This window comes from Galeopterus variegatus, unplaced genomic scaffold (assembly GCF_000696425.1).
Source record: "Galeopterus variegatus unplaced genomic scaffold, G_variegatus-3.0.2 Scaffold3258, whole genome shotgun sequence".
NCBI lineage: Eukaryota > Metazoa > Chordata > Mammalia > Dermoptera > Cynocephalidae > Galeopterus > Galeopterus variegatus.
In genome coordinates this window covers 6729-18664 of record NW_007729369.1, presented here as the reverse complement: position 1 = coordinate 18664, position 11936 = coordinate 6729, and the positions used below count along the sequence as shown (strand labels likewise).

Below are 11936 nucleotides of genomic sequence, written 5' to 3'. Positions count from 1 at the left end.
CCCCCCCCCCCCCCCCCCGCCGTGCCGACCTCTGCAGCCTACCACGGCCTCTGCCGCTCGGAGCCTCCAATAATAGATTTTCATTGAACATCTACCTGCCTCAGTTTCCCCCTGGGTTAAATGATGATAGAAGTAACAGTGGTTGATTAAATGAAAGCAGGGTTATGACAGCAGTTTATAAAGCAAAGAGCTCACGGCATCTGCGGGGGGGCCGGGTGCACAGGTTTATTTTAGAATCCAGACTCGAATTTGCATTGCTTTTTGCAGACACACACCTCCTCCTCTCCCAGCCCAGAAAAGGCACTGCAGTCCCTGTCCTTTCTAGGGAAAGATTGATCGAAGAAGGTTCGTTTGCACTACTGAGAACAGCATTCGTTATACAAGAAATACATACTGAGCGCCTACTATGTGCCAAGCATGGAGATGGGCTCTCTATAAAGAATAAAGACATTCAATGTGGATGCCAGTTCATTCCCTCCAGCCAAAGATCTGAAATACAACTGCTTCTTGGGGTCAGATTAGGACACAAAAGCTAAACTGTCTTCCTGCGCCTCCCCCTGGAGAGAAAATGAAATAGAAAATGAGACTGCTTAAGTAAAACGCTTAGCCCGGTGCCTGACACCGCAAACCAGTCGCTGAAATAAATCAACGTTTTATTAATAGCGATGACAACTGATGAAAATACCTAACGTGTATTGAGCACTAGGTTTCAGGCCCGGTGCTAATCCCTTTATGTGGATTTAGTTCATTTTTCTCTTCCAAAAAGAGTGAGATAGTACTGATTACCAATACAAAGAGGAGGAAACTGAGGCACAGAGAAATCCAAGTAGCTAGTGAAGCTAGTAAGGTGTTTTGTAGATTGCTATACACATAACACGTGTAACCGTGCACAGTCCATAGTAAACGCTCAACATGTATTTGCAGGACAAACGAGTTATTATTATCTGCTTTTAAAAAGCTTTTTATTTTGGAATAATTACAGACAAGGGGTTGCAAAAACAGTACGGGGAGAGGTCCCAAGTATCCTTGCCCTCAGCTTCCCCCAGTGGTGTCATCTCACATAACAATAGCAAAATGAGAAAACTGATATTGGTATAAGCCACAGACCCTATCCACCTTGGAATGTGTTTTTAATACAATTGCTTGCCATTTTGCAAGGTAATATGGTGTTATGATGATTATTCTCAGCTAAAACGGCGCTCTTCGCTTGGTGCCCCCGAACAAATTGGGATCGGCTTGGAGCAGACCGCCGCCCCGGGAAAGCTGACTATGTCCCTCAAGCGGCCGCGCCGGCGCCTAATGGGTTAACACGAGAAGCGCGTCCGTGCGCCTGCGCGCAGCGTCTCTTCGCCACGCCCCCGCAGCGCGGTCATATGACCCGCCCAACCGGCGTCGGCCTATAAAAGGCCAGGTATTGACGTCAGCGTTCTCTTCCGCCGTCGTCGCCGCCATTGTTGCTGCGACTAGTCTTTCTCGGATCTGTATAGGAGAATCCACCGCCATCCGCCACCATGGTGAGCAGCTCTGTCCGTCTGGAGCCCCGGGACTGCGACGGGGCCTCCGCGGGGCCGGTACTGCCGAGCCTGGGGCGCCGGGAGCCGCCTGGACGGGGAGAAGACATGGCGGGGCCGGTGGCCCCGGGGTCTGGGGAAGCGGCCGCCGCCATGTCTGCGCGCCGCGCTGTTCGCCGAGGCGCTTCTCCGCTTCCGGGGGTCGCCGCCGCCTCGCGGGAGCCCGGGCCCGGCGGGAGCTCGGGCGGTGGCGGGGATGGGGGTTGGGTATGATGATGTGGCAGGCGCCGTGATGGCGGGCACCGCGGTGGCAGCGGGGAGACGTCGCGGCGCCTTATGTAACCCGCGGGCCGTGAGTTTGAACTCCATTTTTTTACCGGGGCCGGGGGTGTGTGGGAAGTGGGAAAAGAAGGACCTCCAAAGCTCTTTTCGAAACGTCTCCTGGTGCTGTGCAATCTTGGCTTAGGTTCTTGCCCTCTCTGTGCCTCCTAGCTACGGGAAGCTGCTTTCTGAGCTACGAGGGTGTAGGCTGGTGCCTGTTAGGGCTGCCCGAGGTTCCCCCTTAGTGGCACGTTTAGGAATTTAATGGGATGGGTGGCTGAGGGGTGACCTTGGGTTTTAAAGGTTAGGGGAAGCCAGGGTGGCCCAGTGGCAACACAAAGGGTTTCTCAGTTCTCGCTTATTGGATCCCTGCTGTCCCTTAGCATTGTATGTGGTTTCAAGGAAATCTGTTGTCATTCTTGGAGTCTTACTCTCCAGCCCTCTTACTGGGTCGTCAAGTCTGAATGACAGCTGGAATCAGCGGTTCTATGGAGATTTGAGGAGACTAGTGAGAGGAGGTGGTCGTTGGGGGACACATCAGGACCAGCCCCCTCCCACTCATGCGCCTGAGTTCTGATCGACCGACTGTGCCAAGCCGGGTTCCAGGAATGCCCAGCCCCCCCCTGAGCCTCACCTTCTCGCCCAGGTGAACTTCACCGTAGACCAGATCCGGGCCATCATGGACAAGAAGGCCAACATCCGCAACATGTCTGTCATCGCCCACGTGGACCACGGCAAGTCCACGCTGACAGACTCCCTGGTGTGCAAGGCTGGCATCATCGCCTCCGCCCGGGCCGGGGAGACCCGCTTCACTGACACCCGGAAAGACGAACAGGAGCGCTGCATCACCATCAAGTCAACGTGAGCGTCCTGCCCCACCCTCTGCTCTGGGCAGGAGGTGCTGGCCTGGCGGCGGAAGTCCTTAGGTCCAGGGGGTGGGGGACGACAGACTGCAGGAGCCATCACTGTCCCCCTGAAACCTTCCAGTGAATTCTGGGGCTTTTTTTGTGTGAATCTGGAGACTTTTCTGTGAATCATGGGGCTGGTTTCTTGAACTGTGAGGGAAAATGAAGTGTGTCTAGTGAGACATTAGGAGAAGCACAGGAGTGGGTGGGTATTGGAAGCTGATGGAGTCTCGAGAAAGGGGGCTTAACTCAGGGGACTGTCCCCCCACCCTTGGCAATGCCTGGAGACATTTTGATTGTCACCAGGGAGGAGTTGTTGCTGAAATCTAGGGATGCTACTAAACGTCCTGCATCACACAGGGTGATCCCCCATGATGATTTCCTGGCCCCAAATGCCATTGGGATGAGGCTCTAAAGGTGGACATTAAAGCGGAGTGCCATTAGGTGTTCATTGGTAGCTCAGGATGTTCTCCTGGGTTCATTTCTACTGGCGCTGGGGGCGGAGGGAGGTGAAGGGGGGTGGGGAGGGGAGTCTTGTGATTTTGCAGTCTTATGTTGCTACTGTGAGTTAGGTATGATGACGCTTTGAGGGGCCAGGGAGGGGTCTGGTTAGGAGGGCTCTGGGGAGCTGAATGTGGGGTTGGTGGCAGGAGATCTGTTCCTGGGGACGCTCAGCCCTGGCAGAGGCAAGGGCAAGGGTGGCTCTCGAGTGGGGAGGGGAGAGGCGGGGACAGGGTGGGGTGAACTCCAGGCGTTACCCTGGCTTTCTGCTGCATCACAGCCTTGCTGCCTCAGGCATGCACCTGTGCTGTGAGGCCAGTGGTCTCATGTCAGCAGAGCCAGGTGGGTCACCTGACCTGCCCGTCTCTCCTCAGCGCCATCTCCCTGTTCTACGAACTCTCGGAGAACGACTTGAACTTCATCAAGCAGAGCAAGGACGGTTCCGGCTTCCTCATCAACCTCATCGACTCCCCGGGGCACGTGGACTTCTCCTCAGAGGTGACGGCTGCCCTCCGCGTCACTGATGGCGCCTTGGTGGTGGTGGACTGCGTGTCAGGTAAGTAGCAGGCCCCCCGTGGCAGTCCCTAAAGCTGGGGCCATCCTGTTTCCAAGTGATGTGACACCCTGTGCCCCGCCACCCCCAGGCGTGTGTGTGCAGACGGAGACGGTGCTGCGGCAGGCCATCGCCGAGCGCATCAAGCCTGTGCTGATGATGAACAAGATGGACCGCGCCCTGCTCGAGCTGCAGTTGGACCCCGAGGAGCTGTACCAGACCTTCCAGCGCATCGTGGAGAACGTCAACGTCATCATCTCCACCTACGGCGAGGGCGAGAGCGGCCCCATGGGCAACATCATGGTATGCCCTGCTGCCCTCTGTGGGGCCATCCTCGGGGAATGTGGCTTTAGCTTACAGGACTGAGGGGGCTCATGAGGGATTTGAAAGTATGTTTTTGCCAGAAATGTTATGGTGGGTTGGAATGTTTCCAAAACTGACTTGACCTAGCCCATGACCTATGGGTAGTCTGTCTGCTGACCACAGGTTCAGGGCCCAGTGTCCTCTGCCCTAATGGTGGAGGGGTAGCAGACAGGGTTGGACTCTGGGCACATGATGACTAAAATTTCTTCACTTTGACCTGATGTCTGTTGAAGAAATCCAGCGTCTGAGGCCTGTGACGCCCAGGGACTCAGGACAGGCAGATGCTGCCTGCAGGCCCCTCCCCCTCACAGCTGCTCACATGCACGCACTCTCTCCCAGATTGACCCCGTCTTGGGCACTGTCGGCTTCGGGTCCGGTCTCCACGGGTGGGCCTTCACTCTGAAGCAGTTTGCAGAGATGTATGTGGCCAAGTTTGCCGCCAAGGGTGAGGGCCAGCTGGGGCCTGCTGAGCGGGCCAAGAAAGTGGAGGACATGATGAAGAAGCTGTGGGGTGACAGGTGAGTCCTGTGACACACCAGCTGCGGGTGGGAGGAGCAGGGGGGTCGCAGCACCAGCTGCAGGCCCACTCAATGCCTTATGGGGTCCCCGTGCCCAAGCGTGGTTCCACAGGGTCCCCTTAACCTGGTTGGGCCTGGCCTTTTCCCTCCGCCAGGTACTTTGATCCAGCCAATGGCAAATTCACCAAGTCGGCCACCAGCCCTGATGGGAAGAAGCTGCCCCGGACTTTCTGCCAGCTCATTCTGGACCCCATCTTCAAGGTGAGAAGTGGGAAGCGGGGTGAGCAGATGCAGGTGTGCATCCCCTGGGCTGTGCTAGTGAGGATGGGAGCGTCATCCCTTGGGCCTTGGTGGCTCCTGCAGGGCCAGTACCTGCCCAGCTGCTGTCAGCTCCCTGCGGCCCGTCTCCCTGGGTGTCAGGGCAGGAGATTGAGAGGAGGCACCGTTGCCAACTCAGGCTCAAGCTCCACCCTGTCAAGCAAATCTGTAGCACTCCTGGACTGCAAAGTGGGATAGAGGGAGACTGCCCTTTGTGGAGATGGTTGGATGATAGGGGGAGTGGAGGTCAGGGCTTTGGTGACAGGTGGGTATCAAGAGCTTGTTAGTGAAAACTTGCTCACTTGTCTGTAAGTCACGATGGGTTTGGTTTTGTTCTTCGAATAACCTACCACAAGGTTCTTCTTGCAATCGCTCAGTTGGGTCAGCCCCTTCGTTCTGTGTCTGTCTCTGTCCTGTGTCCGCCTCTATCCTGTGCCTGTCCTTGGTCTCCAGCAGAAAGCAGCTGCGGGCTTTCTCATGCTGCGCCCAAATGTGCATTCTTGTTTCCCGTGAACTTAGGTGTTTGATGCAATCATGAATTTCAAGAAGGAGGAAACGGCAAAACTGATTGAAAAACTGGAAATCAAGTTGGATAGTGAAGACAAGGATAAAGAAGGCAAGCCGCTTCTGAAGGTGAGTGACGGCCCTGGTCCCTGGGGGCTGGGGTTCCCAAGTGGAGGGACAGCTGTTGGTCCTTCTCTCTGCTGTGAAGCATCACTGGCAGCCAACCTATCTCAGACACATGGGCAAGTGGGTGTTTGTGCTGCTCTGATGCGCTGCTGCTGCCGCCTCCTGGAAGACTCCTAACTGTATGGGCTTCCTTGAATTCCCAAGAAAAGAAAGATGAGTGGTTGACTTACACTTCGGGTCCCACAGATTTCTCTTACGTGAGTGTCCCCCTGCCCCCATCGCATAGGCTGTGATGCGCCGCTGGCTGCCGGCTGGAGACGCGCTGCTGCAGATGATCACTATTCACCTGCCCTCGCCTGTGACGGCCCAGAAGTACCGCTGTGAGCTCCTGTACGAGGGGCCCCCAGACGACGAGGCTGCCATGGGTACGTGTCACTGGTGGGCGGGCCTTGAGAGCTACCCTGTGGCTCTGTGGTTGGGAAATGTCTCCTTGCCAGGTCTCAGGTTGCAGGACTTTGGAAGGCCCAGCTGCAAGGTAATAACACTTCTGCATTTGGGGGGGTTCTCTCTCTCCTCAGGCATTAAAAGCTGTGACCCCAAAGGCCCCCTTATGATGTACATTTCCAAAATGGTGCCAACTTCCGACAAAGGTCGGTTCTACGCTTTCGGACGCGTCTTTTCAGGGCTGGTGTCCACCGGCCTAAAGGTCAGGATCATGGGGCCCAACTACACTCCCGGGAAGAAGGAGGATCTCTACCTGAAGCCAATCCAGAGGTGAGCAGCCTGGCTCCCCCACCCAGCAGTGGCTGGCCCTGCTCTGGCTGGGGTCTCAGGCTCCTTGCTTAGGAGTTTACTTTAAGCATTAGAGTATGTTGAGCTCTTCCTTGGTTTGATTTTGCCATCACAACCAAGGGAAAATGAGTAAGTTCTCTGAAGAGGCTGAGACCCCAGCTTAGAGGTGAATGCAGATATTCCCGAGCTCCAGGTAGCAGTTTTGTCCCATACCCAGAGAGCAGGCAGTGGCTCCAAAGGTGACATGTCATGGCAGTCCCTGGCGGTCACAGGCTAATGGAGACGTAGAACTTAGAGGACTGGCCTCCTGACACCTTTTGCTTTTCTCCCTAGAACAATCCTGATGATGGGCCGCTACGTGGAGCCCATCGAGGACGTGCCTTGTGGGAACATCGTGGGCCTGGTGGGTGTGGACCAGTTCCTGGTGAAGACTGGCACCATCACCACCTTCGAGCACGCCCACAACATGAGGGTGATGAAGTTCAGCGTCAGCCCCGTCGTCAGGGTTGCTGTTGAGGCCAAGAACCCGGCCGACCTCCCCAAGCTGGTGGAGGGGCTGAAGCGGCTGGCCAAATCGGACCCCATGGTGCAGGTGGGCACAGGGTGCATGGGGAACCCCTGGGTGCACACACCACCTGCAGGGGGAGGATTTGCCTGTGGTTGAATTGGTTGCTACAGCTTAAAGATTCTAGGTGACATCTCACAAAAGTAGGGATTTCCAGCTGTTTGGAAAATCATCTGTTTGTGTTGGGTCCACACACTTCCCCAGGTGGAGCTGCTGCCCCTCTAAATGGTATTTCCTGCCCCCTTTCATAGGGGACTTGGAAACTTTTAGGTCATTGCTGCCAGTAACCAGCAAAAAGGCTTACTGGGCCTTTTGCAGTCCCCAGTCCCCAGCATCTTCCCCTAGAGCCTTGCTTTGAGGGAGTCCAGCTCCTCCCGCCAGCTGGAGCCTGCTTTGCTTGAACCCCGGGGCCCATGTGTAGTTCCTGCGTAGTTCCAGGGTGAGCACCTGGGGCTGACACTGGGACCTTTCAGTGCATCATTGAGGAGTCAGGAGAGCACATCATCGCGGGCGCCGGCGAGCTGCACCTGGAGATCTGCCTCAAGGATTTGGAGGAGGACCACGCCTGCATCCCCATCAAGGTGAGCAGTGGCCCAGGCGGGCACCAGCATCCCCTCAGAGGCAAAGGGCGCAAATGTGCTGAGGAGCACACACAGCGACACTGCTGCGTGTGGGGGAGGGGGCTGGCTCAGGACTCGGTCTTACACCTGATCTTTGGCTTCATCACACGCTCTGTTCCTGGTCAAGCCTCATAATTCTTGTCAGTTGTCTGTCTCATAGAAATTCTGTCCTTTACGTTTTAGCTGCCCATTTAATGGCGTTTTTCTCATAATCTTTTGTGAAACAAGACAGCGACACTGCTGCGTGTGGGGGAGGGGGCTGGCTCAGGACTCGTCTTACACCTGATCTTTGGCTTCATCACACGCTCTGTTCCTGGTCAAGCCTCATAATTCTTGTCAGTTGTCTGTCTCATAGAAATACTGTCCTTTACGTTTTAGCTGCCCATTTAATGGCGTTTTTCTCATAATCTTTTGTGAAACAAACCCTGAGTGTGTTTAGGCTCAAATGGGGCCAGGCCAGATTTGCTTTCTGTACTGTTTTTTTTTAAACTAACGCACCTTAGAATTTCATGAGCTGATGTCTTTCTCGGTACTGTTGGCAGCATGGGGCATGCTGCAGGGAGTAGCCCAGTGTAGCCTGCTCATCTTGAACTTGAGCAAGAGCACAATGTGTATAGCTATACACCGCCAGGTGGAATTTGTTATTCTGAATTTCATGTGCACTGCCAGACTGTTATCTCAGTTTCCTTGGGGGAAACTTTTAGAATGAATGCCTCTCCCTGGAAGGTCATCTCTTCCCTCCAGGCAGGCATGTGACCTTTGGGCTCTTCTTTCTGCAGAAATCTGACCCGGTGGTCTCATACCGTGAGACAGTCAGTAAGGAGTCCAGTGTGCTCTGCCTGTCCAAGTCCCCCAACAGGCACAACCGGCTGTACATGAAGGCACGGCCCTTCCCTGATGGCCTGGCCGAGGACATCGACAAGGGTGAGGTGTCCGCCCGCCAGGAGCTCAAGCAGCGGGCCCGCTACCTGGCCGAGAAGTACGAGTGGGACGTGGCTGAGGCCCGCAAGATCTGGTGCTTTGGGCCTGACGGCACCGGCCCGAACATCCTAACTGACATCACCAAAGGCGTGCAGTACCTCAATGAGATCAAGGACAGTGTGGTGGCTGGCTTCCAGTGGGCCACCAAGGAGGTGAGCGGGAGGCAGATGCCTGTGGGGATGCCACCCACGTTTGCTGGCTCTGAGGTGGGGCTCATGGTCTGGCCTCATCAGGTCCCGGTGGGAGGAAGGGGTGGAGTGGGGGACACATGCAGAGTGGGGTGAGCAGCTGTGTGACCCCAGGGAGGCCTTGGGGGTTGCTGGGCTGAGGCTGGTGTGCCTGTGGCCCTGATGGAGTCTTTGTCCGTCATCCACAGGGCGCTTTATGTGAGGAGAACATGCGGGCTGTGCGTTTTGACGTGCACGACGTGACGCTGCATGCAGACGCCATCCACCGTGGAGGCAGCCAGGTCATCCCCACGGCCCGGCGCTGCCTCTACGCCAGCATGCTGACCGCCCAGCCCCGCCTCATGGAGCCCATCTACCTTGTGGAGATTCAGGTGAGGGCCCACCCACCTGCTTCTGGCCCTGCTGCTGTCCTGCCCTGCAGCGTTCTCAGCTTTCTTTGTTCCCTCTCCCCAGTGTCCAGAGCAGGTGGTTGGTGGCATCTATGGTGTCCTGAACAAGAAGCGGGGACATGTCTTTGAGGAGTCGCAGGTGGCTGGCACTCCCATGTTTGTCGTGAAGGCCTATCTGCCTGTCAATGAATCCTTTGGTGAGTGCTGGCCTGACGTGGCTTCTGAATCCCACTGCAGAGCCTGGCGGGCCTATAGTCAGGGCGGCCTGAGGGACAAGAATGTGGCTTCTGGCTCCAGCAAGGCGTGTTGAGGGCAGTGGGCCTAGTGGGGGTGGGGAGGTTAGCTGCTGCCTCTTCCACTGGGAAGGTGGCCCAGTGTGGACCCCCAGTAGGTTTGCACGGGTGTTGGGAAGGACGAGGGGAAGGCTCTTGTGGCAAAGGCAAGAAGGCTTTTGGGCATGTAATGCATTGAAATCTCAGGAGCAAGGCCAGCAGGGCCACTGAGCTGTATGTAGCTCAGGCTTCTGTTGAGAAGGAGCCCAGGAGGGGCTGTCACTCCTCCTGTCTGCGGCTTTGGAATAAGCCTTCAGTGAGGTGCAGGGCACCCGGTTGAATGACCCAACCAGGGTGGACTCAAGACATCCTCTTAGGCACACACATACCTGCGTGGCAGGGTGGGGTGGGGAATGGGTGACATTTACTCAGCCAGGAGCTAGCCCGGGGCTCCAGCAGGCCCCACCCACAGGGCTAGTCTCCTGGGCTGCCCAGTGAGCTCTCTCCCTGCACCCGTCCCCACAGGTTTCACCGCTGACTTGCGGTCCAACACAGGTGGCCAGGCTTTCCCCCAGTGCGTGTTCAGCCACTGGCAGATCCTGTCTGGAGACCCCTTCGACAGCAGCACCTTTCCCAGCCAGTTGGTGGCCCAGACTCGCAAGCGCAAGGGCCTGAAGGAGGGCATCCCAGCCCTGGACAACTTCCTGGACAAATTATAGGTGGCCCCTCTTGGCAGCAGCCCACCACCCCACATGGGACTCAGCACAGCCCCCATACCCTTTTCGACCACAACAACACCTCCTCACATTCTCAAACGACACCTCAAGACTGTCCCCACAGTGCACTCCGCCTGAGAGGTTTCTGGGGCCCACTTCGTGCCATCGCTCAATGTTAACACTTGATGCTGTTTCTATTTCCAGATTCCAGATGCAGCAGAAATGCCGTTTTTGCAGGGATTTATTTGGCTGGTGGGGGAGGCCGGATGGGACACCGAAAACTTTTTTTCCCGTTTCTTCAGAGGGAAACTCAAATGTCCAAAAAGATTTAACCTAAGCGCATTAAGAGGTTTATTTGGGCAAATGGCCCATAGTGGCTTCTCCCCCAGAGGGGGAAGGAACAAGTGGGTAGACCACTTCTAGAAGGCAGGAAGTCCTTTGCGGTGTCACCATGAGCACCTCCAGCTATTCTAGTGCCATTGGAATAATAAATTTGGTATGGTGGTGACTGACTTCTGCGTCATTCACGCGACGTTTTTGCAGATTCCTTGCTGGGCAGTAGGTGCTGTTCTAGAATAAGTTCAGTGTAGCCTTGAAGTTCCAGTAGCAGGACCTGGGCCCTAGTTACGAGATGAAGAGACTCCTTCCAGGCCTGCTGTCTGCTTCCCTGCCATCACCCAATGGAACTCTTCGGGAATAGTAGGAATGCCCTACATCTGTGCTGTCCAGAGTGACAGCTGCTGGCTCCATGTGTAGCTACTTTCTGAGTCTGAAATAGGACCAGTGCAGCAGGGAACTGAGTTTTAAAACTTTCTGTTTGGAACACATTCTGATGGTGCCATGAAGTCTAGGGGTTGCCATGTGGGACAGCGCAAGCAGACACAATTCTCAATTGCAGACTACTGGCAAATTCTGTCCTGTGGGGAGATTGCTATCACCCCACTCCTGACGAATGCTAGTGAGAGCCCACTTGTGAAAACGGCACCTTGGGCCTGCTAGGATCCCTAATCTCGTTCCATGTTGGTAACTGGTCTTCACAGCTACAGATGGCTTTGAAGAATTCTCTGGATTTATACGTTCAAACCATATATGAGGTTCAAGTCATATATGGGTTACCAGTGTCTATATTTGCTCATTTTTGTCCTCAGGAAGGCAGGCAAGGACAATGAGGTACTGGTTGAGAGTTCTGGTGGAGGGTGAGGGTGGCCATCTTGGCTGCTGACAGCCCGGAGCCACAACTTGACCAACGCTCTACTCACATCTTCCCTAGTGCGGCACACCTGACCAACGCCCTACTCACATCTTCCCTAGTGCAGCATGCAGTTTGCTTTCAGTGTTTGCATTGGGGTTGTGAGGCCCTGTGTTTCCTAGCAGCCAAAGCACAGACAGCAACTTTGGTCGGTTAACTTGACCAACGCTCTACTCACATCTTCCCTAGTGCGGCATGCAGTTTGCTTTCAGTGTTTGCGTTGGGGTTGTGAGGCCCTGTGTTTCCTAGCAGCCAAAGCACAGACAGCAACTTTGGTCGGTTCCGTTTTTTTAAAGTTTGAATTATGTGGAAGTTGATCTTAATACGTTTTTAGTGGCAAACAAGTACTTTCAGAAGAAATCTCTTTGGGGCAGAGCCCGTGGCGTACTCGGGAGAGTGCGGTGCTGGGAGTGCAGCAGCGCTCCCGCCGCAGGATCGGATCCTATATAGGGATGACCGGTGCGCTCACAGCGCTCGCTGGCTGAGCACAGTGCGGCTGGTCTCAAAAAGGACAAAAAAAAAATATCTGGAAAAATAAGCAGTT

General features: G+C 55.3%; 1 protein-coding gene across 1 annotated transcript; it reads left to right on the top strand.

Annotated features, from left to right (window-relative positions):
- The first annotated feature begins 1428 nt into the window (after positions 1–1428).
- EEF2 (eukaryotic translation elongation factor 2) lies at positions 1429–10652 on the top strand. The gene is made up of 15 exons (XM_008584403.1): positions 1429–1514; positions 2479–2693; positions 3613–3794; positions 3883–4094; positions 4494–4672; positions 4828–4933; positions 5510–5623; positions 5907–6045; positions 6199–6394; positions 6746–7004; positions 7451–7558; positions 8377–8730; positions 8955–9137; positions 9220–9352; positions 9953–10652. Exons 1-15 carry the CDS (start codon positions 1512–1514, stop codon positions 10144–10146), a joined length of 2577 nt encoding a protein of 858 aa, XP_008582625.1. The 5' UTR covers positions 1429–1511; the 3' UTR covers positions 10147–10652.
- The last annotated feature ends 1284 nt before the right edge of the window (positions 10653–11936 follow it).